Here is a 26,855-nt window from a genome sequence, read left to right as displayed (position 1 = left end):
TTTCAGGTGGGTGAGTTAAGCCTCCATCACATCAAAAGAGTTGTTTTTCTAGACATTCTTTTTCCTTTTCTTAATTTTCAGTCATGTCTGAAGGTGTTGCATTTGTATGTGTCCACCTCCATAAAGGTCATGTTGAGGACATGATAACATGGAGGACAAAGAATGAGGTGGAAATAACACCTACAGGTCTTTATTTTAGCTTTTTGGCACTGAAAATCAAACATCAAAAATGCTTGGAGCATAAAGGAGTTGCAGTTGGACATGACAAGTGCAAAGGAAATGTTTTGATTATGGCTTATAACAGAGCATAGGCAATATGTGAAATCAGTAATTATGGCCCAAATAACTGGCTCACAATACTACGCAAAACTTGAGTGGCCCACACCCACTTATAATGCTAGATCTAAATAGAGAAACATAGATGTACTCTAACCTACAGTCAGATATGGACAGACCTATGAGCAGATATTTTGTTAGGAAAAATAGGTAACTGCTTCACATAGTGTACACCAGTTGCAGCTGCAAATTCAATTAGGAAAAGTGTGGTCTCCAAACGTCTGACTCAAAATATCCTGGAGTGAGTTTTCTCTCAGGTTGCAACACTTCTTGTGGTCACAGAAAACCCAAGAAGAAGTCAGTGGTTTAGGTGAGAATATGCTTTAGCGGAGGTCACTTACTAAAGCTGTCTATGTCATCTAAACCAAAATGAGGTTTTCCTCATTGACGATTCCTAAATAGTTATTTGTACTTGATGTGTAAAGGGGTCATTACATAATTTAAAACCATATAACCACCATAGGACACTGGTTCATTTGACAACCAGGCAGGTGTTAAAGCACTTATGCGTGCTACGACAGAAGCATGTTTATGTCCTCAATCTATCAGAAGAATAATGACGGTTTCACTGGTGTGAAGCACCCCAAAACCAGGCGAAAACAATAGGTGATGGGTAATAGCAACAGTTCCAGAACTGCAGGTCAAATCTATACTGCGCAATCTATTGGCAACAAAAGCAAAAGCAGTTAAAATGTAGGTATGTTGAGATGATCCCTCTACAGCTAAGGAGAGTATTATGGCTTCTGCAATGTTGACACTTGTGTCATCTGCAGATAGTGAGTGTTCTTTTACAATTTGCCAGGATTTTTTTTTAACTGTAGCCCTTTTTTTCACAAGTTTAGGAGTTCTGTCATCCTGTGTGTATAGATGTAGGGGACAGATACCATATGATTATTAGCGATATGGGTGGACTCAATTCTGCATATTGGAGAGAAAACTTATTTGTATACATGTCTGCGCGATGGTTGGATTTGACCCATGACAGATGTTTTTGTAGACTGGATGGCCTTAATTACTGTTTATGTAACATTAGAGGCTCTGGTGCACAGCTCTCTGTCTGTTTCTTCTGTGTAGTCTGATACTTCCGGAGGTCGGTAGACTTTTTCTTTCAAGAGGACAATAAAACAAAGCACATGGCACTGGCATCACAGAGCCCAGATTGAAATACCGACAGTGGGCCAGGAGATTGGAGAGCTGGGACTGAGTACCATCTAAATAGCCTACTGCAAAAAGCCTGAGAACCCGATCTGTTTTTGTTGGGCTTTATAGTATAACATCACAGTTTCATCTCCTGCTCATTAAAATGCCAAGGACTAGATGAAGTGGAAACCAATGATGCTCACTCAAGTCTAGTGCTGTATGTCCTTAAGAGTTATAACTTTATAATCAAAGCACAATCAAGCTAATGTGCCTCCGGAGAGGAGACACAGTTGGTGAATTAAAGCAGAAACACAATTGATTAACTTCATTTTATAGACCATGACTGTGTATATTTTAGCGGTCAAAAAAAAAAAAGAAAGAATGGATTGTCGTAGGACAGATTCTTAGGACTCACTTTTTCAAATCCCTTTATTGAACATCTTCAAAGCATTTACTTCAATTGATCACCCTCCCTTTTCTCAACACCATTATCGTCATTATGCAGATTAAGTAAACACTAAGCCATTTCAAGCAGCTCTGGTATTTTATTTTATTCCACTGTTGCTCATGGTTTGGGCTTTGCACACTCCCTTGCCGGCGACTTCAAAGGCAGCTCCCTTGTAGGTTGCAACACACTGGCCGTCTGTGCGTAGGTCTGGCTGAACCTGCTCCCACACTTTCTTTTTTGGGTTCAGCTCTTTGTCTGGTTCACCTGCAATCGAGAAGTCAGTTTGATGCATTAGAAACTCTCTGATTCTCCACCACACATGCAGGATTTATGGATCCAGGACTGATGTTTTATGAACTTTTTGTGGCATGTCATGTCCTTGCATAATCTCCATACACCATAAGTAAACCATACTTCTCAGAATCAAAAATATGCATCCAGGGAATACAATAAAGCAAGGTTCTCATTTGGCGATGCCTCTATTATTGATGTTTGCCTGGAATTTGTGAAAAATCATAGACGGTACTGGTTGGCTTCTGTCTGGTGTCAACTTGTTCCTCTCTATATAACCATCTCAGTGTAGGAGGACAAAAATGTGTTTCATTTCCCAGCGCTGCCATTTCTGCCGGTTTATGACCCAAGAGTGGCAACAATCCGTTTTGATCAGAAGTGTGAAAGAGGTTTTGATGAGCATCTTGAGTACATTCTTAAGTTTAAGCAGAAGTACTGGGCTCCATTAGTTGGGGAAATGTGGGCAATTACAACCATGTAGTCACACCAGCAGTGGATTGGCTGTAATTGAATCTGTACTATGGCGCTTTGGTGGGAGTAAAGAGGAAAAGTAGGAGACATTTTATTTTTTATTTTTCATTATATGTACTTCAGAAGACAGGCTCAGTTTTTACTGTTTTAAACAAACAAGAACACGGCACCACGACAAATCAACATCAACCAAGTTTGGAATAGGACTCTTTTTAATGAAGGATCCATAAAAATAATTTCCGGCCAAAGAGATCCCTCATGAATCAAACAGCTTTTAGAGTGACTGGGACATGTGTACAGCAGGGATGAAAGCCTCGGCTGATGCAGCTGGGCTGCGGGTAGTTGGACCACAGATCCACCTTCATTATATCCTCCTCCTCTTCACTTTTTTTCACAGGGAACTCCCATTTTGCTTGTTGTTCTCAAAAGAATATGAGAATAACAAGACCAATCTTCTGCTCGTCACCGATATGATTGTAGGCCACATTCATTCAAGGTTGTGTTTGGAATACTTCACAGGAGGGACCTAGACTCTTGTACGGTCTAGTTGATTAGACTAATAAGAAATAGGGTTCACATGTTCTTTTTTACAAACTCATTTACATTAGTCGAACTTAACAAAAGAATTACTGTAGGACACTTATCTTTCCGACTGACTATTAAAAAAAAGGGGTTACATTCCCAACAATGAGCGTTGATTAATTTGTCAAATCAGCAGTCACAGGCCATTTAGCCACCACCAAACAGAACTGAGGAGTCCTTCAATGAGAGCTTTCAGTGGGGTCTGAGATCGCATCGTGATTGGTGTTGTTTCTGGCAGTGAGAAGGTTAAACGACACCCTTCATTTCCTAAAGTCGGAGGCATTTTGTGGAAACTAACCTGGGAAAATTCTTTCAGCGGGCTTAATTCCATGACAATCGTTGACAGTCACTCAGTGTTTAGGAAGCATAGTGTCCGTTTGGTTGAATGTGATTGTAACATTTAAGCGTTTATGTTTTGAGGGGTACAGTAATCATGTGCTGGTACCTGGGAATCCCTGGAAAGTAAGTCTGTCCCCTGGTGCTGATCCACTTGGGGGATCCAGAATTTCGACCTTGTCTGGTGAGCTGGCACACATGACCATAGCCTGGGACACCACTCCTCTCATCTTGGCTGGCTTCAGGTTACATAGCAGAACTGCCATGCGGTTTTGCATCTGCACGGGGGACAGAAGATAAAATACATTTTTACAGCCTAAATACTCTTGACAATAGAGAAGAAAAACACAAGTATACCCAATTTATTTCAGAAAAAAAACCACCTTCAACTGATGTGGTCATAATCCAATATAAACAATAATGCCAATTTCAATCTCTTTGTCCAAGGTTTATGGTTTGTTTGCCTTATTACATAAACCAAAGAGAGCAAACAGGAAAACTTTAAAACTCGAGCCTGGAGACCTCTGCGGCTTACCAAAATTTAAAAGAAGACCAAAGGCAGTTTCTGCCAAAAGCCGAGAGAAAGCGAAATCCAGAATTCCATGAGATGATGTATACCAGTTCCCAGAAAATAATCATACCTTTCTTAGAGGGACATCCTCTAAGAAATTGCTACATAAATCTAAAATCCATCATGTTGCTTTGACAGGGTTTTGGTAGTTGTTTTCATTTTTCATCCCAAGTCAAGGATAGTACGTGAATGTTCTGTAACAGTATTTACAAAACAAACAGTTTGACTTGAACAATATTTCATGTGCACTGTAGACACTTTAAGACACAGAATAATTTGTCTCAGACTCGTATTGAACTTTTATAACAACCCTATATTTATCTGAGTACAGACAATCAGCAGTACTGCTATAAAACCCATGATATATTTCCTCAGATATTTCACCCCTGCTTGCTTGACAGAAATAGATAATGGCTCATACCAATAAGAAAGAAAAGTAATAACTTGATTTTAGTAAGTAATGGACTGATGCAGACACATAAAAGGCAGCAGTAGTAGTAGGCCTATCCAACGGTCACTTCAAATCAGACTGCCACAAAATGCCATTGCTGCAACAGCGTCAACAGTTTTACAGTAAGAAGCTAATGTCTAATATTTGTCCGTGTGCATGGAAAAACTGTAGTCACTTCCAAGTATTTTTCCTTTAGGTTATAATAGCTTCTTCTTTTTTGACAAAGTCGGACAGGGTTTGTTACACATGGTTTCAGCAAGCACATGGTTCCATTTAAAGGATACACTGTCTACATACAGTATAATGCAGAAGTGTAATGCACAAAGGCTCCCTGGTCTAGAAATATGAAGAGACAAACTCAAAAATACGACGACCATAAAAGTAACTAGTGCACAAATTACTTTGCTCCAGGAGCAAATCATAAATGTGAAAGCAAAATAAACACCAATATTTGATGGAGATCCTGAATCACCAACACGAAATGTTGAGTTTCTAAGCAGAAACGTCAACACAGAGTTTACCTAATAAGTCACTTTAAATTGACTAATAAATCCTTATGACACTGAATGAGCCATTAATGTATACATACACCACTGCTTGTGTGTCTAGTAAAGACAAGTTAAATAGAGTCTCTTCAGGGATTCATAAAGTTAACATGAAAATCTAATTTGTATTGAAGTCTACATTTTTCTCACTCATAAGCAGACACTGTAGGAGGCATGGCACATGTGGAGTTTGACATCTACAGTCTTGCAACCTGCAGCCTGATGAGACATTCAAACTCAAGCTAAATCAGTGAATGGGTGTGAATCTCTTCATATAATCTGGATTTTTGTGAGGTGGCCAATTCATCCTATGACACAGTTCCCTGACCCGACATCTGTTAATTACACTGAATTTTATCACATGATATTCAAGAAATGTCTTCCCATTCTGCAAATTCCACTCAGTTGCCAGTTTGCTACAGCTTTGGTATCGTTTAAGCTATAGAGTGTATATGAGTTGTACAGTACCTGGTCCAGAGGTATGTGCTTGACCAACCCGCTGACCACCGTCCTCGGAGAAGCCTCCCCCACATCCACCTGCTCCACATAGAGACTGTCGGCGTCTGGGTGCTTCTCAGCTGTGATTATACGTCCAACGCGCAGGTCCAGACGAGACACGTCCACCTTGGCATCTTCTTGGTTGGGCGCTGCCTGCTTCTTCTCTGCCTTATCCCCTCCTGGCAAAAAAGAAGAAGAAGAAGATGCAAACACTGTTACTACATGCTTTGTATTGAATCATTGTAGTATTTCTGTGCAATTTATTTGTGCTATTTTAACAAGTTTGGTATAACACTTTGGTCGGGTGTTCAGTTGGATGCACAATGCGTACAGATAACACGCCACTTGGCTTTAGAAAGTGGTGTGTATGTTCACGCGAAGTCATGATGTTGCGTTGGAAAGTCAGACAGTAGCTTAAATCATGTGTTGAGGGAAAGTTTGCTGAACAGAGGCATATGTGAGAGTTTTCATGCTAAATGTGCGCGATATTATCGGAAGTGTTTGCTTTAAAGCACTGAGAATATTACAGCCAACTGGTATCGCTCCAAGGGAAATTATAATAAAAACAAATCATAGTTGAAAGAATACTGGGCATCTGTCTGGAATCATATTTAATTTCCTCCTATAAACGAAAACAAAGCCCGCCAATGACAGGCCTCGGGGTTGCATGCAGGGGCATGCGTTTCAAGTGATCCATAAGTAAATAAAAAAAATTAAGGAAAAGACAATTACTTTTTCACCTCTTCCCAGAAATGTTGGGCATGCACATACCTTGACTAAATGACAATACCCCTTTTTGGCTGAGTGCTACACGTTCCAATGACATAGCAGAAGATCAGATGCTTCTCTTCCGAGAGGTACCAAGTACCTTTCACTCGCCTGATCAAATGATCACAGTCTTTAAATCATTCCTCTGAGACCCCACCAGCTCTGAATAATATGAATTCCAACCCTTGCTTTTGATATTCAACATGTCTCCTGTGTAATCAATGTTCTGCTGTGATGACAGCACGGCGACGTAAAACCTCACCGACTACTTTAAGGTTACACATGGATTTGTAGTAGAGATGCACCGATTGACCGGCCGGTAACCGGAATTGGCCGATTTTCACGTCATCGGCCATGACCGGCGACCTGCCGGTCAGACGGACATATGCCGATTTTATGCCGGTGAAATGCACTCGGGCGCCGCATGATTTACATCGCGCAACAGCAACATCACACGTGTACATGCAGGGTTTTCGCTGTATGCATGTAGCAGCGGCGCACTGCCGCTCAATCAGCTGTTTATGAAATGTCATAAAGTCGTAATTATACACGGCTCTGCAGAGCCGTCTGCTCTACTGATCTCAGGCGAACAGTAAGCCGCGCTCTCTCCCCTCTGAGGCTGAACAACTGGAACATGAAAACCGCACTCACGCGGGTCCCGTGAAATATGACAGCTACAGTTTAACGTAAAATAGCGTTGGGCACACTGACTTTGATGAATTCACTGTTTATCAGACCCCAGATGAGACAAGAAGCTAACGTTAGCAAACGCTGTGTGGTCCCTCTGCCCCTGACGCCCCGCTGGCCGCTGTAGGAGACGCTGCGTGTATTCCTCCGACACGCTGTATTAACGTTACTGTTTAAAACGCTTTCCAGGTTAGTGGGGGTGCATACCGCTTAAAACCAACATGAAAAACATAGTAATCTTTAAAGAGTTTAGTTTTGTTGTTAAACTGTGTGTAAAATGAGCGGTAACGTGAAATCATCTGTTTCAGGTAACGGCACTCTAGGGTACCGTCTATTTGCTGGATTGTTCCGAGGTAACCATCAGTAACTAACGTTAGCAGATAAGCCCGTTGACAGCAACGGTAGTGTTCACATGTATGCACAATGACACATAAAGCAAACTTGCTAAAAAAAAAGGAACTACACGCTGTTTTCAGGTAACGTTACTATTGACGTTCAAACAGGCCTGTGTGTGCGTTTTGAGAAATATCTTTATACTGCATTAAGGCTATATTTATTTTATTTTTATTTGTTATTTATATAGGCTATTATTGTAGCCTATTGCCATTACCTGTTTTCCCTGTTTTCATACATACAGAAGTTTAGTTTGCTAAATACATCACATTTGTTTAGTTGGATATTGGCTGTGAAAAGAAGGAAATGGTTCTTCTATAACATTGCACTTTAGATGTGTGTTAATTTCCCACACCAGGAGTAATTTATATAGTTGTATTTTATAGCATCCCATGGGCCCACCACCTGTGGGAGGAACCGCTGGGTCGGGTGCGCTGCCACATGGGTGGCAGTGAAGGTCAGGGGCCTCGACGGACCAGACCCGGGCAGCAGAGGCTGGCTCTGGGGACGTGGAATGTCACCTCTCTGTGGGGGAAGGAGCCGGAACTTGTGCGGGAGGTGAGCGCTACCGGTTAGATCTGGTGGGGCTTACCTCTACGCACAGTCTTGGTTCTGGAACCATACTCCTGGATAGGGGTTGGACTCTTTTCTTCTCCGGAGTTGCCCAGGGTGTGAGGCGCCGGGCGGGTGTGGGGATACTCACAAGCCCCGGCTGAGCGCCGCTACATTGGAGTTTAACCCGGTGGACGAGAGGGTCGCTCCCCCACGCCTGCGGGTTGTGGGGGGAAAAACTCTGACTGTTGTTTGTGCATATGCACCAAACAAGAGTTCAGAGTATTCGGCCTTCTTGAGACCTTGAGTGGAGTCCTGCATGGGGCTCCCAGTCGGGGACTCCATAGTTCTGCTGGGGGGACTTCAACGCGCACGTGGGTAATGATGGAGACACATGGAGAGGCGTGATTGGGAGGAACGGCCTCCTGATCTAAACCAGAGTGGTTGTTTGTTGTTGGACTTCTGTGCTAGTCATGGATTGTCTATAACGAACACCATGTTCGAACATAGGGATGCTCATAAGTGTACTTGGTACCAGAGCACCCTAGGCCAAAGGTCAATGATCGATTTTATAATCGCTTTCATCTGATCTGAGGCCATATGTTTTGGACACTCGGGTGAAGAGAGGGGCGGAGCTGTCAACCGATCACCATCTGGTGGTGAGTTGGGTCAGGGGTGGGGGAAGACTCTGACAGACCTGGTAAGCCCAAACGGGTAGTGCGGGTAAATTGGGAACGTCTGAGGAGGCCCCTGTCCGACAGACTTTCAACTCACACCTCCGGGCGGAGCTTTTCGTGCATCCCTGTGGAGGCTGGGGGCATTGAACCTGAGTGGACAATGTTCAAAGTTTCCATTGCTGAAGCTGCGGTGAGGAGCTGTGGTCTTAGGTGCCTCAAGGGGCGGTAACCCACGAACACCGTGGTGGACACCGGTGGTCAGGGAAGCCGTCCCGACTGAAGAAGGAGTCTTTCCGGGATATGTTATCCCAGACGACTCCGGAGGCAGTTGCAAGGTACCGAAGGGCCCGAAGGGCTGCAGCCTCTGCCGTGAAAGAGGCAAAGCAGCGTGTGTGGGAGAAGTTCGGAGAAGACATGGAGAAGGACTTTCGGTCGGCACCAAGGTACTTCTGGAAAACCGTTCGCCACCTCAGGAGGGGGAAGGGGAACCATCCAAGCTGTGTACAGTAAGGATGGGACGCTGTTGACCTCAACTGAGGAGGTAATAGGGCGGTGGAAGGAGCACTTTGAGGAACTCCTAAATCCGACTAATACGCCCTCTATGGTAGAGGCAGAGCTGGAGGATGAGGGGGATTGGCATCAATTTCCCTGGTGGAGGTTGCTGAGGTAGTTAAACAACTCCACAGTGGCAAAGCCCCAGGAATTGATGAGATCCGTCCAGAAATGCTTAAAGCTCTGGGTGTGGAGGGGTTGTCTTGGTTGACACGCCTCTTCAACATTGCGTGGAAGTCTGGGACGGTGCCTAAGGAGTGGCAGACCGGGGTGGTGGTTCCCCTTTTTTAAAAAGGGGGGACCAGAGGGTGTGTGCCAATTCCAGGGGTATCACACTTCTCAGCCTCCCGGTAAAGTCTACTCCAAGGTGCTGGAAAGGAGGGTTCGGTCGATAGTCGAATCTCAGGTTGAAGAGGAACAATGCGGATTCCGCCCTGGTCGTGGAACAACGGACCAGATCTTTACTCTGCAAGGATCCTGGAGGGAGCCTGGGAGTATGCCCAACCAGTCTACATGTGTTTTGTGGATCTGGAGAAGGCGTATGACCGGGTGCCCCGGGAGATACTGTGGGAGGTGCTGCGGGAGTACAGGGTGAGGGGGTCCCTTCTCAGGGCCATCCACCCTCTGTACGACCAAAGCGAGAGCTGTGTCCGGGTTCTCGGCAGTAAGTCGGACTCGTTTCAGGTGAGAGTTGGCCTCCGCCAGGGCTGCGAGTGGAGTCCTGCGAGTGGAGTCCTGCATGGGGCTCCAGTCGGGGGACTCCATAGTTCTGCTGGGGGGACTTCAACGCGCACGTGGGTAATGATGGAGACACATGGAGAGGCGTGATTGGGAGGAACGGCCTCCCTGATCTAAACCAGAGTGGTTGTTTGTTGTTGGACTTCTGTGCTAGTCATGGATTGTCTATAACGAACACCATGTTCGAACATAGGGATGCTCATAAGTGTACTTGGTACCAGAGCACCCTAGGCCAAAGGTCAATGATCGATTTTATAATCGTTTCATCTGATCTGAGGCCATATGTTTTGGACACTCGGGTGAAGAGAGGGGCGGAGCTGTCAACCGATCACCATCTGGTGGTGAGTTGGGTCAGGGGGTGGGGAAGACTCTGGACAGACCTGGTAAGCCCAAACGGGTAGTGCGGGTAAATTGGGAACGTCTGGAGGAGGCCCCTGTCCGACAGACTTTCAACTCACACCTCCGGGCGGAGCTTTTCGTGCATCCCTGTGGAGGCTGGGGGGCATTGAACCTGAGTGGACAATGTTCAAAGTTTCCATTGCTGAAGCTGCGGTGAGGAGCTGTGGTCTTAGGGTCTTAGGTGCCTCAAGGGGCGGTAACCCACGAACACCGTGGTGGACACCGGTGGTCAGGGAAGCCGTCCGATTGAAGAAGGAGTCTTTCCGGGATATGTTATCCCAGACGACTCCGGAGGCAGCTGCAAGGTACCGAAGGGCTCGAAGGGCTGCAGCCTCTGCCGTGAAAGAGGCAAAGCAGCGTGTGTGGGAGAAGTTCGGAGAAGACATGGAGAAGGACTTTCGGTCGGCACCAAGGTACTTCTGGAAAACCGTTCGCCACCTCAGGAGGGGGGAAGCGGGGAACCATCCAAGCTGTGTACAGTAAGGATGGGACGCTGTTGACCTCAACTGAGGAGGCATAGGGCGGTGGAAGGAGCACTTTGAGGAACTCCTAAACCCGACTAATACGCCCTCTATGGTAGAGGCAGAGCTGGAGGATGAGGGGGATTGGCATCAATTTCCCTGGTGGAGGTTGCTGAGGTAGTTAAACAACTCCACAGTGGCAAAGCCCCAGGAATTGATGAGATCCGTCCAGAAATGCTTAAAGCTCTGGGTGTGGAGGGGTTGTCTTGGTTGACACGCCTCTTCAACATTGCGTGGAAGTCTGGGACGGTGCCTAAGGAGTGGCAGACCGGTGGTGGTTCCCCTTTTTAAAAAGGGGGACCAGAGGGTGTGTGCCAATCCAGGGGTATCACACTTCTCAGCCTCCCGGTAAAGTCTACTCAAGGTGCTGGAAAGGAGGGTTCGGGTCGATAGTCGAATCTCAGGTTGAAGAGGAACAATGCGGATTCCGTCCTGGTCGTGGAACAACGGACCAGATCTTTACTCTGCAAGGATCCTGGAGGGAGCCTGGGAGTATGCCCAACCAGTCTACATGTGTTTTGTGGATCTGGAGAAGGCGTATGACCGGGTGCCCCGGGAGATACTGTGGGAGGTGCTGCGGGAGTACAGGGTGAGGGGGTCCCTTCTCAGGGCCATCCAATCTCTGTACGACCAAAGCGAGAGCTGTGTCCGGGTTCTCGGCAGTAAGTCGGACTCGTTTCAGGTGAGAGTTGGCCTCCGCCAGGGCTGCGCTTTGTCACCAATCCTGTTTGTAGTATTTATGGACAGGATATCGAGGCGTAGTCGGGGTGGAGAGGGGTTGCAGTTCGGTGGGCTGGGGATCTCATCGCTGCTTTTTTGCAGATGATGTGGTCCTGATGGCATCATCGGCCTGTGACCTTCAGCACTCACTGGATCGGTTCGCAGCCGAGTGTGAAGCGGCTGGGATGAGGATCAGCACCTCTAAATCGGAGGCCATGGTTCTCAGCAGGAAACCGATGGAGTGCCTTCTCCAGGTAGGGAATGAGTCCTTACCCCCAAGTGAAGGAGTTCAAGTACCTTGGGGTCTTGTTCGCGAGTGAGGGGACAATGGAGCGGGAGATTGGTCGGAGAATCGGCACAGCAGGTGCGGTATTACATTCAATTTATCGCACCGTTAGACGAAAAGAGAGCTGAGCCAGAAGGCAAAGCTCTCAATCTACCGGTCAGTTTTTTGTTCCTACTCTCACCTATGGTCATGAAGGCTGGGTCATGACCGAAAGAACAAGATCCAGGGTACAAGCGGCCGAAATGGGTTTCTCAGGAGGGTAGCTGGCGTCTCCCTTAGAGATAGGGTGAGAAGCTCAGTTATCCGTGAGGAGCTCGGAGTAGAGCCGCTGCTCCTTTGCGCCGAAAGGAGCCAGTTGAGGTGGTTCGGGCATCTGGTAAGGATGCCCCCTGGGCGCCTCCCTAGGGAGGTGTTCCAGGCACGTCCAGCTGGGAGGAGGCCTCGGGGAGACCCAGGACTAGGTGGAGGGATTATATCTCTAACCTGGCCTGGGAACGCCTCGGGATCCCCCAGTCGGAGCTGGTTAATGTGGCCCGGGAAAGGGAAGTTTGGGGTCCCCTGCTGGAGCTGCTACCCCCGCGACCCGACCCCGGATAAGCGGATGAAGATGGATGGTATTTTATAGCGATCAATTATCTATTTAAAAAATGTTCTATGCAAAATGTGACATTTTCTATTAAAGCAAAGATAGAAAATAAATATTTGTGTGTGCTGTAAAGTGGTTAGAAAAAATGAAATCGGAATCGGCTAAATTTGGTATCGGCTGGCCTAACTCAAAGAAAATCGGAAATCAGAATCGGCCTAGAAAGTTGTAATCGGTGCATCTCTAGTTTGTAGACTAACAAGTGATGACTGTTTGGATGAGGTGAGAACACAGACAAGGAATTGATCATGTACACCACCTTATAAAAGTGGAAGAAGTAAATCTCATTAACAGCTCCCTAACATCTGGATGTAAAACATTCCAGACACAGAAATGCATTTGTCAGTGTCTTAAAGCTTGTTTCTTTCTCTTCCTAAATTATAACCCCCGTAAACACATCCAGTGCTAATCATTCCCTGTCCATGCCTGACAGCTCCTCTAATTATTCTGGATAACTTATTGCTGAAACCAAACTAAGTATTTGAGTGATTTAATTGAAATTCTGTGGAAGGGATTTTCTTGTTCTTTTTTTTTTTATTATTAAAAATTTATCACAAATGTAAAACAGTTTAATGCCATTATATTTGACACATACTTTGGTTTTATGATGGGGTCCTAAAATGACGCACATCCACAAAACAAATTATTCTTAAATTGGATTCAATCACTACAAAGTAGCTTATTAATCAGACTATCACTACTTGGGAGTCTGCTCTTGAGACTTTGCTCTAATGTTCGGGACAATTAGGGCAGGATTCGGGACAACTGCTTGGATTTCGGGACTGTCCCGAATTTTTTGGGACGTCTGGTCACCCTACTTACTACTGAGGCCCAGAGATCTTGGATACCTTAAGAGGCCAATACTGCTGCCTTACATCCATTATCACCTGATATTACAAATTCACATGGAAAAACATGTTTGGAGAAAGGTCAATTGCCTTTTAAAGAACAAAGTAATGAATCAGTCCTTATATGGGCTTTCCTACTGACAATCTGAAAATTAAATACAAGACACAAATGTTCCTGCGATGACATACTGTATCTAGAGGTTTCATTGTATTTTATTGGATGTGAAAACTTCAAAAGGTCTCATAATAAAACCCTGCAATGTGCCATTGTTTTTTTCTCTCTCCAGCTGTTACCTTTTTTCTCTGGCTTCTTCTTTTTACTCTCGTCTTTGGGAGGGGCGCTCTGGACAGCAGCAGCAGGGGAAGCAGAGGGAGCTGGCCCAGAGGGTTTGGGAGGGGTGGGCTTCAAAATGCACTCGTCACTGTTGTCGCCCGATGGCATGGGCACTGCCTGCACTACAGGAGGGACACAGACAAAGGGTCAGTCAAAATAAATGATCAAATAGTGGATCATAGTTACTTTTTCTTTAAAGGTGCTCTAAGCGATGCTGGGTGACGTCACTTCTTGTTGACATTCGAAGTATTGTCAAACAAAACGGAGGCTAGCTCGCCCCTCCCTCATCCTCATCCCCTCCCCTCCCCCTCCCTTCTGCGCACTAACCCCCCAACCACCACCCCCAAATCCTTCTTGTCGGTTATTGGCTGGAACACTGTTTGTTATGTTTCGTGGTGCAGGTTGGCGCAGTTTGTTTTTGTTGCCATTTGTGGAGCCTGGGCTGCCTACAGAGACCGCGTTTTTTTTACAGTGTGTTCAGGGGACAGGCAGCTATCAGATAGTGAGGAGATGTTTGCTGTATGTGACAAAAAATGTTGTGGCCTAAAAAACGCGTGACATCGCTTAGAGCACCTTTAAATATCTCTGACTGATACTCTCTGCACGCAGTTTCCAAAAGGTTGTGTGAAAGTATGAAAAGACATGAGCAGCACTGCCGTACAAGAGATAATTTACATTACAAATAAACACGCAGAGAGCTGGTTGCATCAACATAGTACAATGAAATGATACAGAGGGAACTTTATTTACACACACACAGTGGGAGGACTGCTCTCCTGATGCAAACAGTTTAGATGCGAAAATGACACGGTGTCCAAGTTGATGGAAACAAGGAAAATAGAGCCATAAAGCAGGGAACAATGTCCTACAATAACGCTCCAGAAAAAAAAAATAACCCCTCATTTAAGGCGCCTGATGTTTGAATTCCTACAAAATACAGTTCCTGTGTCTGACAAACATCGGTCTGCAGGCACACCACCGTCGCCATAATGCTCTTAATTACCTTAATTCTATGTTAGGACCTGAGATAAGGACCTAACAAACCAACCTCTTAAACTCTTGATATTCCCCTTAAGGTTTTTGACATCGAGAACCAACTTTTTACACACTATGTGACAATGTCACATACCGTATGATGCTTACAGTTACGTTTATATGGTTGCACCATTAAATCAAATGAAAGTATTGTAGATGTCCTCTGCACTTTTTATGCATGTATTCCTGGAAACATTGACATCTCGACTACAATTTTAAATTAAAGCTGCCCGTAATAGTGTTATATTAAACATAAATTAAACAACTGTGTAATGTGAAAGGGATTGCTAGTAGTGACAAACCCACAGTGAATTGTTTTTTTACCCTGACCTAGCAACTAGCTGGTGAACACAATAAAGCATTTAGCAGCTAAAGAGCCAGATATTTAAATCAGGAGCTGGTGGAGACCAAAGCAGAGCTTAAAGGGGAGCAAATATTGGACTTAAATTTGTCACAATACCAAATGAATGCCTATGTTACTCAATGTCTGCTAAGTGTGTAAATAGACAACAATTTGCAATCATGTTTGCCATAACAACTTGATAATATGACAACCAAAGTGGACCCAAAAATTGATTGCAATACAATTTCTGTGGGTTTGACAATGCTCGTCTTCAACTTTAAAATGGCGTTGAAGCAAATCTGATACTGAACTTCTGTTCTGCTGAACTGTTTTTAACACTTGGCTGCAGAAATGTTGTTTTTCTCAAGGCGCTATTTAAACTCATAATCAGTAGTTTGTTTTTTCTTATCTCAATAACAAATCAGCAAAGGCGACTGAAAATCCTTTAAAAAAGGTTCATATTTATCCATGTTTTCAAGCCATTAAAAAGAAACCCCAGAAAATAAACATCATTTTTAGATACAATGCGTGGAAAAACAGTTTTGGGTCTATTGGAACACATTCTTTCTACGCAGACACTAACATATTGAGTCTTTTTGAATAAGGTTAAATTGCTTATTTCTTCCAGTCCCCCTTTATTCCTGGAAAACATTAAATGTGTGTTAATGATCTGAGCTGTTTGCTCTTAAATGTCAACGTATGTCAGACGCAAAATAGCTGACAGACATGTTGTCCCCATCACTGTAATGGGGATTCTTGAAGCACTATGGCTGCTTATAATAAAAACCCCAAAAAAGAAGATCTGGTTATAATGGGCTGAGGCGAGAATGCACAAGATGTTATCATTGATAGTACAAACCAAACAATGCAATAATGAGCAACAACTGACATCAAATGTTTCTATGTAAGACACACAGACGCTTCTATAACTAGATATAAAGGATAACAACATCAAGGTCTTTTTTTAAAAGACAAACAAACATTTGATCTGCGATGCCATTCTTTGCTGGAAGCCAAAACCAACATACCTCCCCTCTTCTTCTCTTTTTCCAGCAGCTGTTTTTTCAGTTCCTCAATGTCATTCTTCAGTTTGGCATTCTCCACCATCAGCTTCTTCTCTTCTCTGACACTGGCCTGGACGACTGCAGCAAGGCAAATTCTTGTTAGCTCTAAGCACTGGAATGAAATTTCACTATCCCACAGGACATTTTAAGACCTGCTGAACTAGTACAAATATAATATTGAATTGAAAATGGTTGCTATCAAAATCTATTCTGTCTCTTTTGGAGTTAAAGCCATGCAATTGTCCATTAATCCAGTTTTTGGATTTTAAAAAAGTCCCAAGCTGTCTTAAATTACATAAAAACACTCTCTCTTTTTTTTTTTTACCCTTTTGGAATAATTCATATTTCATAATTCACATTTCTTCCATTGTGCCTGCAATGCATTAACAAGGATGTCATTACACAAGATAATGGAGATTTTTCAAAGTGGAGCTTAATCATTTACACAACTGCAACAGAAAAGGAAAATTCTGATCACTCATTAGTTTATTAAAATATGATAAAACTCTACCTAACAACAATAATAACATGTATACAACGTTTATTTATTTATAAATTCATTAATTTCAAGTTAATGTAAGTGGAATTCCATGCCTGAAATGTATGGATATATTTGGCTGATTTGGAGACCTGTTTCATGAGTAAAGCTTAAAGATACCAAGGGAAATTATCTTCAGAATGACAATTCTTGTAAATGTAAGTGCCCTTTCCCATAACTGGGGCCTCAGGTTTCATAAAACTGCCAGTAGAGGGATTTCACTCTTTAAATTATGAGACTGTGAATCATGTACGTAAGCAGCTCCTCAGCCAAAATGATGTCACTCCAACAGCCAATACAGAAATTCATTATGTACTACACCTGAGCACAGCATAAGGACTTTTTGAATAGAAATGTAGCCGATCTAGACAAATCTGTAGTGTAATATAAACCTAAATGTAGCTTTTGTAAGACTGTGTTATAATGAATTAGCCAGGAATCAGCTGGAAAAAAAATGTTCTACATATAAGCATTTTGGTGTATGGTTGTGTTTCTCTTACTGGCTTTATCCTTTAGCAGCTGGACTTGTTGTTTCAGGTACTCGATGATCTGGTCAGCCTCGGCTGCTCGCTGCTCCAGCCTCAATAAAGGATTGGGACTTGACATCTTGAACAAGGAGCGAGCTAAAAACCTAACAGACAAAAAAAAAAAAAAAAGCTAGATTTTAGAGGTGTAAAATATATTGAACAGATTACATTCCAACATCGTGAAATACAATATATAGGGGCCAGTTCTGCAATATCTTTCTGGGTTTTACAGCTGGAGTATCTTTCCTTTTGTTTTAAATGGAGGCAAATGTTCATGCATCAAGCTCACAAGTAGAGTGAATATAAAGTTACCATGTTCCATGTCATTTCAAGTTTACTTAAGTGACACTAGCAAAGTACTGTAAAAAGAGATGGCATTCTTAAGTACTAGGCTGAACATCTACAAAGATACATGTTTGGGGTTACAAGGTTTGCATTCCAGAACTACGCACCACAAACTACAGCCTCTAAAATGACCACTGAGTTATGTCAACTCTTCTCTGACAGTCTCAACAAAAACATTTTATTTTCCACAAAGGTGGTATGTGTTGCAGGGCTGTTGACTGCATTACATTGTACTGGGATTCCTATTTTGTTAAAACATTTCACAATGTTATGTAGTGGCAGTGTTTTACTTAAACACTGTGTATTCCTAAAGCAACAGTTAGGCACTGTAGATGTCATATTGCAATATGTCTGACTACACTCATAATCAGACATGTTTTCTATGTGCAGCTCTAGTAAGTTAAAAACATTTGCTAACAGGTCTTTTTTATGACTGATATATTTTTGGCTGGTTGCCCAAAGTGACTAAATGTGACCTCTGTCCACAAGGCATGCCGAGAGATTAATCAGAATGTGTTGCTTTTCATATAAATTAGACAATAAATGAGCAAATCTTGATTCCAAACTTATTAAATTTAAAGGTTTTCTGCAGCATTTCAGTGTATAAAAACCCTCATAACTAGGGGTGTGCAAAAAAAATTCAAGCTCTACCGATTCAAAATCGATTCACAGAATTCCAAAAATCGATTAATATTTTTTTTTTTTTTCATTTTGTAATGGCGTGTATACTATTGTCCTGAAATGACATTACCTCGCCATTCCCATAGATGGCGCTGTGTCAAATTCACACTGACGCCTGGGCACTCTTGTTATAATCAAAAGAAGAATGAGTTTAGCAGAATTAGTTTAGTCCGCACAAACAATGGCAAACCTCACAGAAAGAATTATTCAACCTGCTTCATCCTCATTGAAGGTGAGAGTTTGGGCACATTTCGGCTTTTATAACCTTGAGGGGAAGATGGAACTTGACAGGAATCGTGCTATATGCAGGCTTTGCAAAGCGAAAGTTAAGTATTTTGGAAACACCACAAACTTGAGAACTCACATGGTACGCCATCACCCAGAGATTAACATTATAATTTAATTATAATTTATACTCTTTATTGATCCCCAATGGGGAGATTACAATTTACACTCTGTTGTTATTACACACAGGCCTGAAATACATACACACACACACACACACACACACACACACACAGGTCCTTTTACATGCACTATTGGAGAGATGTCAGAGTGAGTGGGCTGCGACTGCTGAACAGGCGCCCTGAGCGGTTCGGTGCCTTGCTCAAGGGCACGTTGGCAGTGCCCAGGAGGTGAACTGGCACCTCTCCAGCTACCAGTCCACCTCCGTATTTCGGTCCATACGGGGACTTGAACCAGCGACCCTCCGGTTCCCAACCCAACTCCCTACGGACTGACGTGGACAAACAACAACCTAAAGTACCTAACATGCCACTCTTTCAATGCTCTAAACTCCCACCGAACTCTGAACGAAAAGCTCTTTTTATTTAACAGTTTTATTTTATACTTGAATTAAATGTATTTGAAAGCTGGCCAAAGCTTGGCACTTTACAGTTTTTAGTTACAAAAGCTTTTATTTTTGTATGAAAACATATAAAGTAATATCAAACTAAATTTAATTTGTTGTTTCTTTTCTTTTAAATTGTATGTCTACTGCAAACACATGGGAAAAGTAACTACATTTCCATACTGTGAATCGAGAATCGTTTTTGAATCAAAAATTGATTTTGAATCGAGTCTTGAGCCTAAAAATCGATATTGAATCGAATCGTGACATTTTCTGAATCGTGCGGTCTTTGGTGTTTTTTGCCCCCAATGTCTCGTCCCAGGCACGCATAACTCTTGACAAGTTACAAGTCAACTTGTACAAGCCAAATTCTTGGATGAATTCATGTCTTTTTTATAGTAACAATTGGTAAGAGAAGTGACATTCAGATGTATCCATTAAATCACACTTAGCATCCAAATCATATGCATTCAGTTATGGACAATGGACATTAAGTTCAAGTTCAAAAGGGATCAGCCACTCTTGGGCCACGCAACCAAAACACAACTGGACACCAGTTTGGGTTTGGGGTAAAGTCATGTTGAGCTTGGTAATAACTTCCTGAAGAGGAAAAGAAGGATTTTACAAGGCTGAGGCATGGAGAAGAAAACTTCTTACACATATTACAGGGAGGCGCTGGGAAACAACCGCTGGCCCGAGATGAAAACAAAATGTTAAGGGATGAGGAAATTAGAAACACAAAAGAGCTGGAGTTGATAAAATCAAGGATCAAAGCATAGCTTTTTGAGAAACTGAATTGATTTAAACAGGACCAGTGGTGGAGTAATGACAAGAGCCACAAAAAGGCTGATCTCATTTGGATAACCCCTGAAAATGGGTCCTGGGGCCTTAGTATGGTCTGCAGCATCAAGGGGTCATTTAAGCTTTGGATTTCAGATGGAAATACCCAAATGTGTTAACAATGTTAAAGTGACATGGGCTCTCAGCAGCCTTTAGGATGCCTAATTGACCTGTCTTCACTGTATGGAAATCAAAATATCTTTGATTCATCTCGTGATTTGCAACTGTATAAATTTAGCATGTTAACTGTGCTATACGAGGGACAGTTGGTGCTCAACTGGAGAAGGCATCTGCCTTATCAATCTCCTAAAAACAGGCATGACTGGTTTGCTTAGTCAGTTCTCAATAGGCCATGCTAACATTTTATGTTCATCCATTTTTAAGTTAAAATATCAAAGATAAAACTGCATAGCTATACACATACTACACAGGGTGTTTGAATCAAATCTGTAAATCTGTTACATTTAACCACCAGCTTTATGATGGTGGTGTGGGAGCAGACCCACCAGGATACAAGTGTTTCCTCTTTTCATGCGATCATTCCCACAGTAAAAATATACTGTAGGGGTATACTTCCCTACCTGTCTGCCAACTAGACCATGAAATGAAAAAAGAGAGCAGTATGCCAGCACCACCTGAAGGTATTAGAAGGACCTACATACATTTAAACTTAAAATAAACTATGAGATGTGTAGTCTTCTGCACCAGATATATCCACTGATTTTCAGGACATATATGTGCTCTTCTATTTTATATTTGTTTTTAATTTGTTTTTTTATGATGCACATGCAAAAATAAATGTACATATAACTCCGTGAAAAACACCATTATAATTGAGACACTCAGTATTTAACAATGCAAAGGTAAATTTGATTTCAAATCTTACATGCCTGCAACTATTTACAATATGCATATGATATTTCATGAAATTGGATAATAAATGCTCTGAGGTTGATAACTGACAAAATATAAGCCATAAAAAAACACCAATTGCTGTCAATGTCTGCATAGAAAACAGCTGGGAATATGACAGAAGTAGTGAGACTCTAATGTTCAGGGTTGTATCTATCACTTCATTATCTGTTCATGTAGGCTATCAGTTCTTTAAAAAAAAAAAAAACACTGCTACTAAACTACTATCACCACTAAATGTTGAGTATGAAATGTCATTATAATGTTAAGTGTCCAATGTGATATTTTCTATTTCTATATTTTCTTATTTGTTTAAAGGAGAAGTCATTATACAAACATATTTTAGAAGAGGGCTGAAATTATATGATCACTGACAGCAAATTAATTGATTTTGTTTTTAAGGTACTTATCTTATACATTCCAAACAGGCAGCTTACAGTATTATTGCACATTTGTATAATGACTTGTGTTATTATTTACTCCTCAAATGAAATGTGAGGATGTACTTCAAATGTTCTGTTTTCAAATGAGTGTTTTGTGTTTTAGTGTGACATACTCGACAGTTTAATCGATAATAAAAGCGATTGTTAGCTGCAGCCCAGTTATAAGTTATAGTTACCTAACGTTATAGCTAGAAAACAAAACCAAAACGAAAGCATGGAATCATTTGCAAATCAAATTAGCCTAATGAAACAACAGTCATCTTATTTTATATTCAGTAAATGTTTATGACAAAATTAGAATTGACTGCGATTTGTGGAGAATGGATTGCTCAACAATGTGTAATTTACGGAACATTAATTAGGGTTTGTTGGTAAATCAAATAAGCTATTAGCTCAGCTCACACAGAACTGGTAACGTTACCTTAAACTGAGACAAGGAAAATCAGCTTGACTTTAGGGTACGTTTATCTACAGCACTGGCGAGCTAGCTAATATTACTAGCTAAACGATCGGTAAGACGTTATCGACGGCTTACAATCAGTAAGTTAAAGCAGTATAATAAAAAAAGACAAAGGTTTATGAAACTTACATGAACTCTGAGCAGCAACCCCAACACGTTTCACGGGGAGGTGGGGGCTTGACAGCTGCTATTCCTGCTAACGTTACGTCAGAGCTAGCTGACAGACAGCCAGACAGACAGACAGGCAGCTGGCAGCTAGCCGTGGAGTGGCTGATTCAGGGTCCGTTATTAGATCTCTGCACTATCTGGATGTGAAGCAGTCCTTTAGCGTTCACTAGCCATATGTTCTACAGATCGAATACTTTCTCGAAATGTAAGGAGGCAACGGGTTTTGCCTGTATGTAAATTGATAATTTGATTACTCATATCAAAAACTAAACTCTTCCAAAAATACGAAAACAATAATTCAAGAATAACTTTGCTAAGGATGTTAAATAACGTTTGATTTAATTTCATTAATCGTTGTTACGTTTTTTTTGTGCACTACTTTGTCGCACACAAATAACGTCATTGATCACGTTCACTCAGCTGTTTCCATCACATCGCAAAGGCAGGGAAGGAATTCATTTCAAACATATTTTATCAATCATTTCAAGTTAATTCTGTCGTCATGGCCATACAGCTTCTCCATTAAGCGTGAGTACACACATTTTTTCGGATGTAATGCACATTACATCATTGGTTTCTTTCCTACCCGAGCTAATAAGGCAGTTATTTCCACAAGTTAGCTATACTCACAGTCGGTTTAACTGCAGCATCACTGTGGACATTGTCTTTTGTTTCCGAAGTTAATCTAGTTAGTACAACTATATGGTGTAAATATATTTCATAACTTAACTAGTAGCCCAACGTTACTTACAATGACAGTTTTGACCGATCACTTAATTTAATGATGGCCTCAGCCAGCGTTAAAATAAACATAAACAGCTTGAATTGTGGCTAAGCAGTTAACCCTAATGCACTTGCGCTATTTTGACTGTAAAATTGTAAAACAATGTGCAATGAGTAAGTGCTCTTGCCCCTTTTCTGGGACTACCTAAACTTTAAATATCTGGCATTAATTTAATATTACAATGTCATATGACTGTGTTATAACAGTTTTTTTTATTACTGGATGGCACCAATGTGAACTTGTATTGCAATCATACCATGCTGATGATCAGAATGTTCCTCACATTCATACTTGTATATTATCCCATATAATTCATATATCATATTGAAGGCTTTTTTCCCATTATCAGTTCTCGAAGCCAGTGGCGAGATGAGGCCCCTCAAAGACGCTCAGCTGGGGGCCTTCACCTTCTTTGCCTCAGCTCTTCCTCATGATGTCTGTGGGAGCAATGGTCTCCCTCTTACCCCCAACTCTATCAAAATCCTGGGACGTTTCCAGATCCTCAAGACCATCACTCACCCAAGACTCTGCCAATATGTGGACATCTCCAGAGGGAAACACGGTATGACTTTCTGACTCACCCTTTGAAAGGGATGTATATCCTGTACACCTGTCGTTTATCGAGAGTATTCTCTCCTACTGTATTGTATGCTGGTATGGACATTAAAAAATTACCCATAGGAACAAATTGGGGAAGATTGTTAAAACCTGTGGAAAAAGCATTGGTAAGCAACCGGTAGACCTGTACCAATGATATCTGACCAGATTGGCACAGAAGGCAGACAAGGTTTGCATGGATACAACCCATCCACTTTCAGTGGAGTTCAAGCCGCTCCTTTCTGGTCGTAGATATAGATATCCTAATGTCAGAACCAACTGAGCAAAAAACTCATTCATTCCTATGGCACTAACCCAATTAAATAAGATGTAGGGAGGGGTATGACTGAAGGAATATATGTGAAGTAATGTGCAGTAGTTTTATTTATTTATGACATTGTGCAATATACTCCTTTTACTGTATTCTATTTATTGATGTGTGTATGTTATGTGATAGATAAATAGTGCTGTAGATGTCTGGTTCAATGTTTGTGTTGTGATTATGTGTCAATATGCCTGTACTGTACAACAAATTGCCTCTCGGGGACGTTAACGTTTTCTAAATGTAAGTCTAAGTGTAGTAGTAGTTGATACGGTGTGTGTACTACTATGTAGATAGGTAGGTTACTGAGGAGGAAGTGGTCATACTCTCCTATATTATCAAAAGGCTTTTTGGCTGATAGATGGATATACTGTAAACTGTCAGAAAAAGAGGTGGGTATACTTGTGTACTGTATACCCTCCACTACACCACTACTGTCCTCCCATTTCATTTTCAGTTAGTCATGTTCTGCCCTTGATGTGCACTCTCACTGAGCTTATCCAAAACATACCAGGTGTTCTGTCAATATGTGCTCCCTCTGAAAATCTTAAAATCTATTATTATTAGTACACTTAGCTCTGTTTGTAGTAAAAAAAAGACTATAAAAAAAGAGAAATAAAGATGTCATAATACTGACAGAAATACACAAATCACATAAGGTAGCAATTTTTGACAAAATTGTCAGGAAAATTGACATTTTATTTGGTCAAACAAGATAGGACCTGCGTATTTATTATGCGTATTGTTTCATTCTGTTGTTCTGTGTGGAATCAATGCATTTTTGCTGGGATTTATATGTGAGTCGGTTGTTAATAGATATATTAAGGTTTGTATTTACAAGTGGTGAACACAATAACAGGACATCATGCATTTTATTGTAGTCCAACACAGGAACACCACAAACTACAGCCCTCAAAGTTACTATATCAATCAGTGAGGATCAGCCCTACAAATTCCAACGCGAAAGATCCCGAACCTTTAAGTACTAGATGAGAAGTAGGGATTTTTCTGCCACCTGGAACTATCGCTGGTTCCTCTGTTAAAAACGCAGGTTTAGTTTTAGAGTTCCTTAAAATGTGTATAGTCTAATCCACTCCTCTATGACACATTGTCAAGAAACCTTCTCAGATGGCTATTGTTTTTTACTGCATTACTTTATATTGTAGATGTGTCAAAAAACTAAATACTTTACATGTTTCTTTTAATATGCATTTTCACCTCACTTTTTATTGTACAAAGAGGGGTAGAATCACTACATGCTTATTTATTATATGCACATATCAATAAATATTTGCTTATCTTGTGTATCTTTAACTTCAGTTTCTTCTTCTTGCTCTATAGAACGCCTGATTGTTGTTGCTGAACACTTTGAAAGCAGTTTAAGTGATTTTCAAAAACAGGGGAAAACAGCCAGGTGAGATTATCATTAAAATTCTCATGAAGTAATTACTATATATGTGATGGACCCTTTTTGCTTTCTACCTTCACTTTCACTTGTATCCAGTTATTGATACATTTTGTGTTGTATATTTAAATTATATTGTATATGACAGACAGGGGAATAGTATGCATTAACATTGCCATCTACTTTCTGAGGATAAGTTTGCAAATTAACAACAGTGAATAGGAATTTCTATTACTAAAGTGTTGAAAATGTAGATAATTTCTTTAACGTGTCTTTTCTCTGAACCAGCCACTACTTGGTTTGACACACTGTCGTGTTTTTGTTTGTGTTAGCCCAGAGACAGTGCTGCAGATAGCCTATGAGGTCCTTGAAGGTCTGGAGTTTATGAACAAACATGGTATGGTGCACAGAGCCCTCAGCGCACACAATGTGCTCATGGACTGCAAGGTAAAATTGAGCTGTTGTATGTATGTATGTATGTATGTCTATGTTTTACTCTCCAATTAAAAGAGAATATAATGATTGCTTAAATGTAATACTGTTCTAAAATATATGGTTTTCTTTGTAGGGGAATGTCAAGCTGGCAAAGTTTGGCCTTTATCACATGACGGATCATGGGGCCGATGTAGATTTTCCCATTGGGTACGTCTTTTTTTCCTCATTCATCACAGAGAAAGGTCCATTAGTGCTTCTCTGTAAGGGCCGTTTTGTGCTTCTGCGCCAAATCGACGGCGTACCCCCGCAGACCCCTCTGCGTTTACGCCGTCGTCTACGCCGTAGCCTGACGTGCACCTCTCGAAAAATGTAACCACACGTCGCGGCGACACACGTCTCTCGTCCATACTCGGCCGTGGCTTGGTAGCTTTGCATTTCCCCCCGACTCATTTCCTGGTTCTCCTTCTCTATAAACAACATGAAATCAAGGAGAGGGTTAACTTTTCCTTCATATAGATGTCTCACCTTGGTCAGAAAGCACAGGGGAGACACTTTGTTTCTCTCACTATGACTCTAGAGTTAGTACTCGCTTTGAAGCTAATCGCCATCACTCTCTCACTTCTCCCTCTACCACACACTCCCCCCCCATACACACATGCCGGCTCGACGCACACACCAGCGCACAAGTATAAACACCAGGCCACTTACGTAGGCTACGGCGAAAGCTCTGCGTCGAGCCTCCGCAGAAGCATAAAACATCCTTAACGCTTCACCTGTTGGGACTGAGCTATGTGAGTCTGTTCAGGATCAAAGGTTCACTTGTGTCTGTTCGCTGTTAGTCAAATCATGAAAACAGGACTTGACCATAACATTGATGCATAATGGCCCATGCTTTTGTCTTAGGAAGCAGCTTTTAGGAAATCAAAATAGCTTCCTGGTTTAGGAACTGTAACAGATCATTGGACTTTTATCCTAATCCAAAGGCCTTTGTGTATACCAAGTATCTCTGTTTAATATCCTTTCGCAGATTGAAAAGAGGAATGATGGCACATACACATGACTTTCAATGAAACATCTGGATGGAAAATGTAATAATTGTAACTGTCAAACAGCTATCCAGAGTGTCCTCGGGAACAACTGAATATGCGTCACTTAATGACAGAAATGTGAGCAATATCATAGAGTAATTTTGCAATTAAATAATAATCATTTATAATATGGAAAGAACACACTTAAACTTAAATAATTAAACAGAGCTTACTGATTAACACACTATGACATCTCTGCACTGAGCTGGGAAAGCAGTTGTTTATTATAGT

At 41.8% G+C, this 26,855-nt stretch overlaps 2 protein-coding genes across 2 annotated transcripts in view; one reads left to right on the top strand and one right to left on the bottom strand.

Annotated features, from left to right (window-relative positions):
* Positions 1–1,887: 1,887 nt before the first annotated feature.
* aimp1a (aminoacyl tRNA synthetase complex interacting multifunctional protein 1a) lies at positions 1,888–22,062 on the bottom strand. Its single transcript, XM_078261651.1, has 7 exons — positions 21,955–22,062; positions 17,268–17,398; positions 16,194–16,307; positions 13,748–13,909; positions 5,640–5,848; positions 3,714–3,882; positions 1,888–2,188 (listed from the first exon to the last, which is right to left on the bottom strand). Coding segments are annotated over exons 1-7 (954 nt in total). The 5' UTR covers positions 21,957–22,062; the 3' UTR covers positions 1,888–2,021.
* Positions 22,063–22,390: 328 nt separating this feature from the next.
* The window catches only part of tbck (TBC1 domain containing kinase), a 51,475-nt gene continuing 47,010 nt past the window's right edge, over positions 22,391–26,855 (top strand). The window contains exons 1-5 of the mRNA XM_078261637.1: positions 22,391–22,521; positions 23,127–23,339; positions 25,038–25,110; positions 25,434–25,548; positions 25,670–25,743. Of these exons, the coding sequence (XP_078117763.1) occupies positions 23,147–23,339; positions 25,038–25,110; positions 25,434–25,548; positions 25,670–25,743 (455 nt within the window). The 5' untranslated portion in view covers positions 22,391–22,521; positions 23,127–23,146. The remainder of the gene's footprint in view (positions 22,522–23,126; positions 23,340–25,037; positions 25,111–25,433; positions 25,549–25,669; positions 25,744–26,855) is intronic.

The sequence above is a fragment of the Sander vitreus genome, chromosome 2 (assembly GCF_031162955.1).
Source record: "Sander vitreus isolate 19-12246 chromosome 2, sanVit1, whole genome shotgun sequence".
NCBI classification, from domain to species: domain Eukaryota; kingdom Metazoa; phylum Chordata; class Actinopteri; order Perciformes; family Percidae; genus Sander; species Sander vitreus.
This window is presented reverse-complemented; position numbering and strand designations above follow the sequence as displayed.

What these genes read in the sequence shown, in the direction of transcription:
- aimp1a (XM_078261651.1), bottom strand. An exon ending in AGCACATACCTCTGGACCAG is followed by an intron (nt 3,883 to 5,639) that starts GTACTGTACAAC and finishes TCCCCCGTGCAG; the next exon opens with ATGCAAAACCGCATGGCAGT. An exon ending in TACTTTCCAGGGATTCCCAG is followed by an intron (nt 2,189 to 3,713) that starts GTACCAGCACAT and finishes TCTCGATTGCAG; the next exon opens with GTGAACCAGACAAAGAGCTG.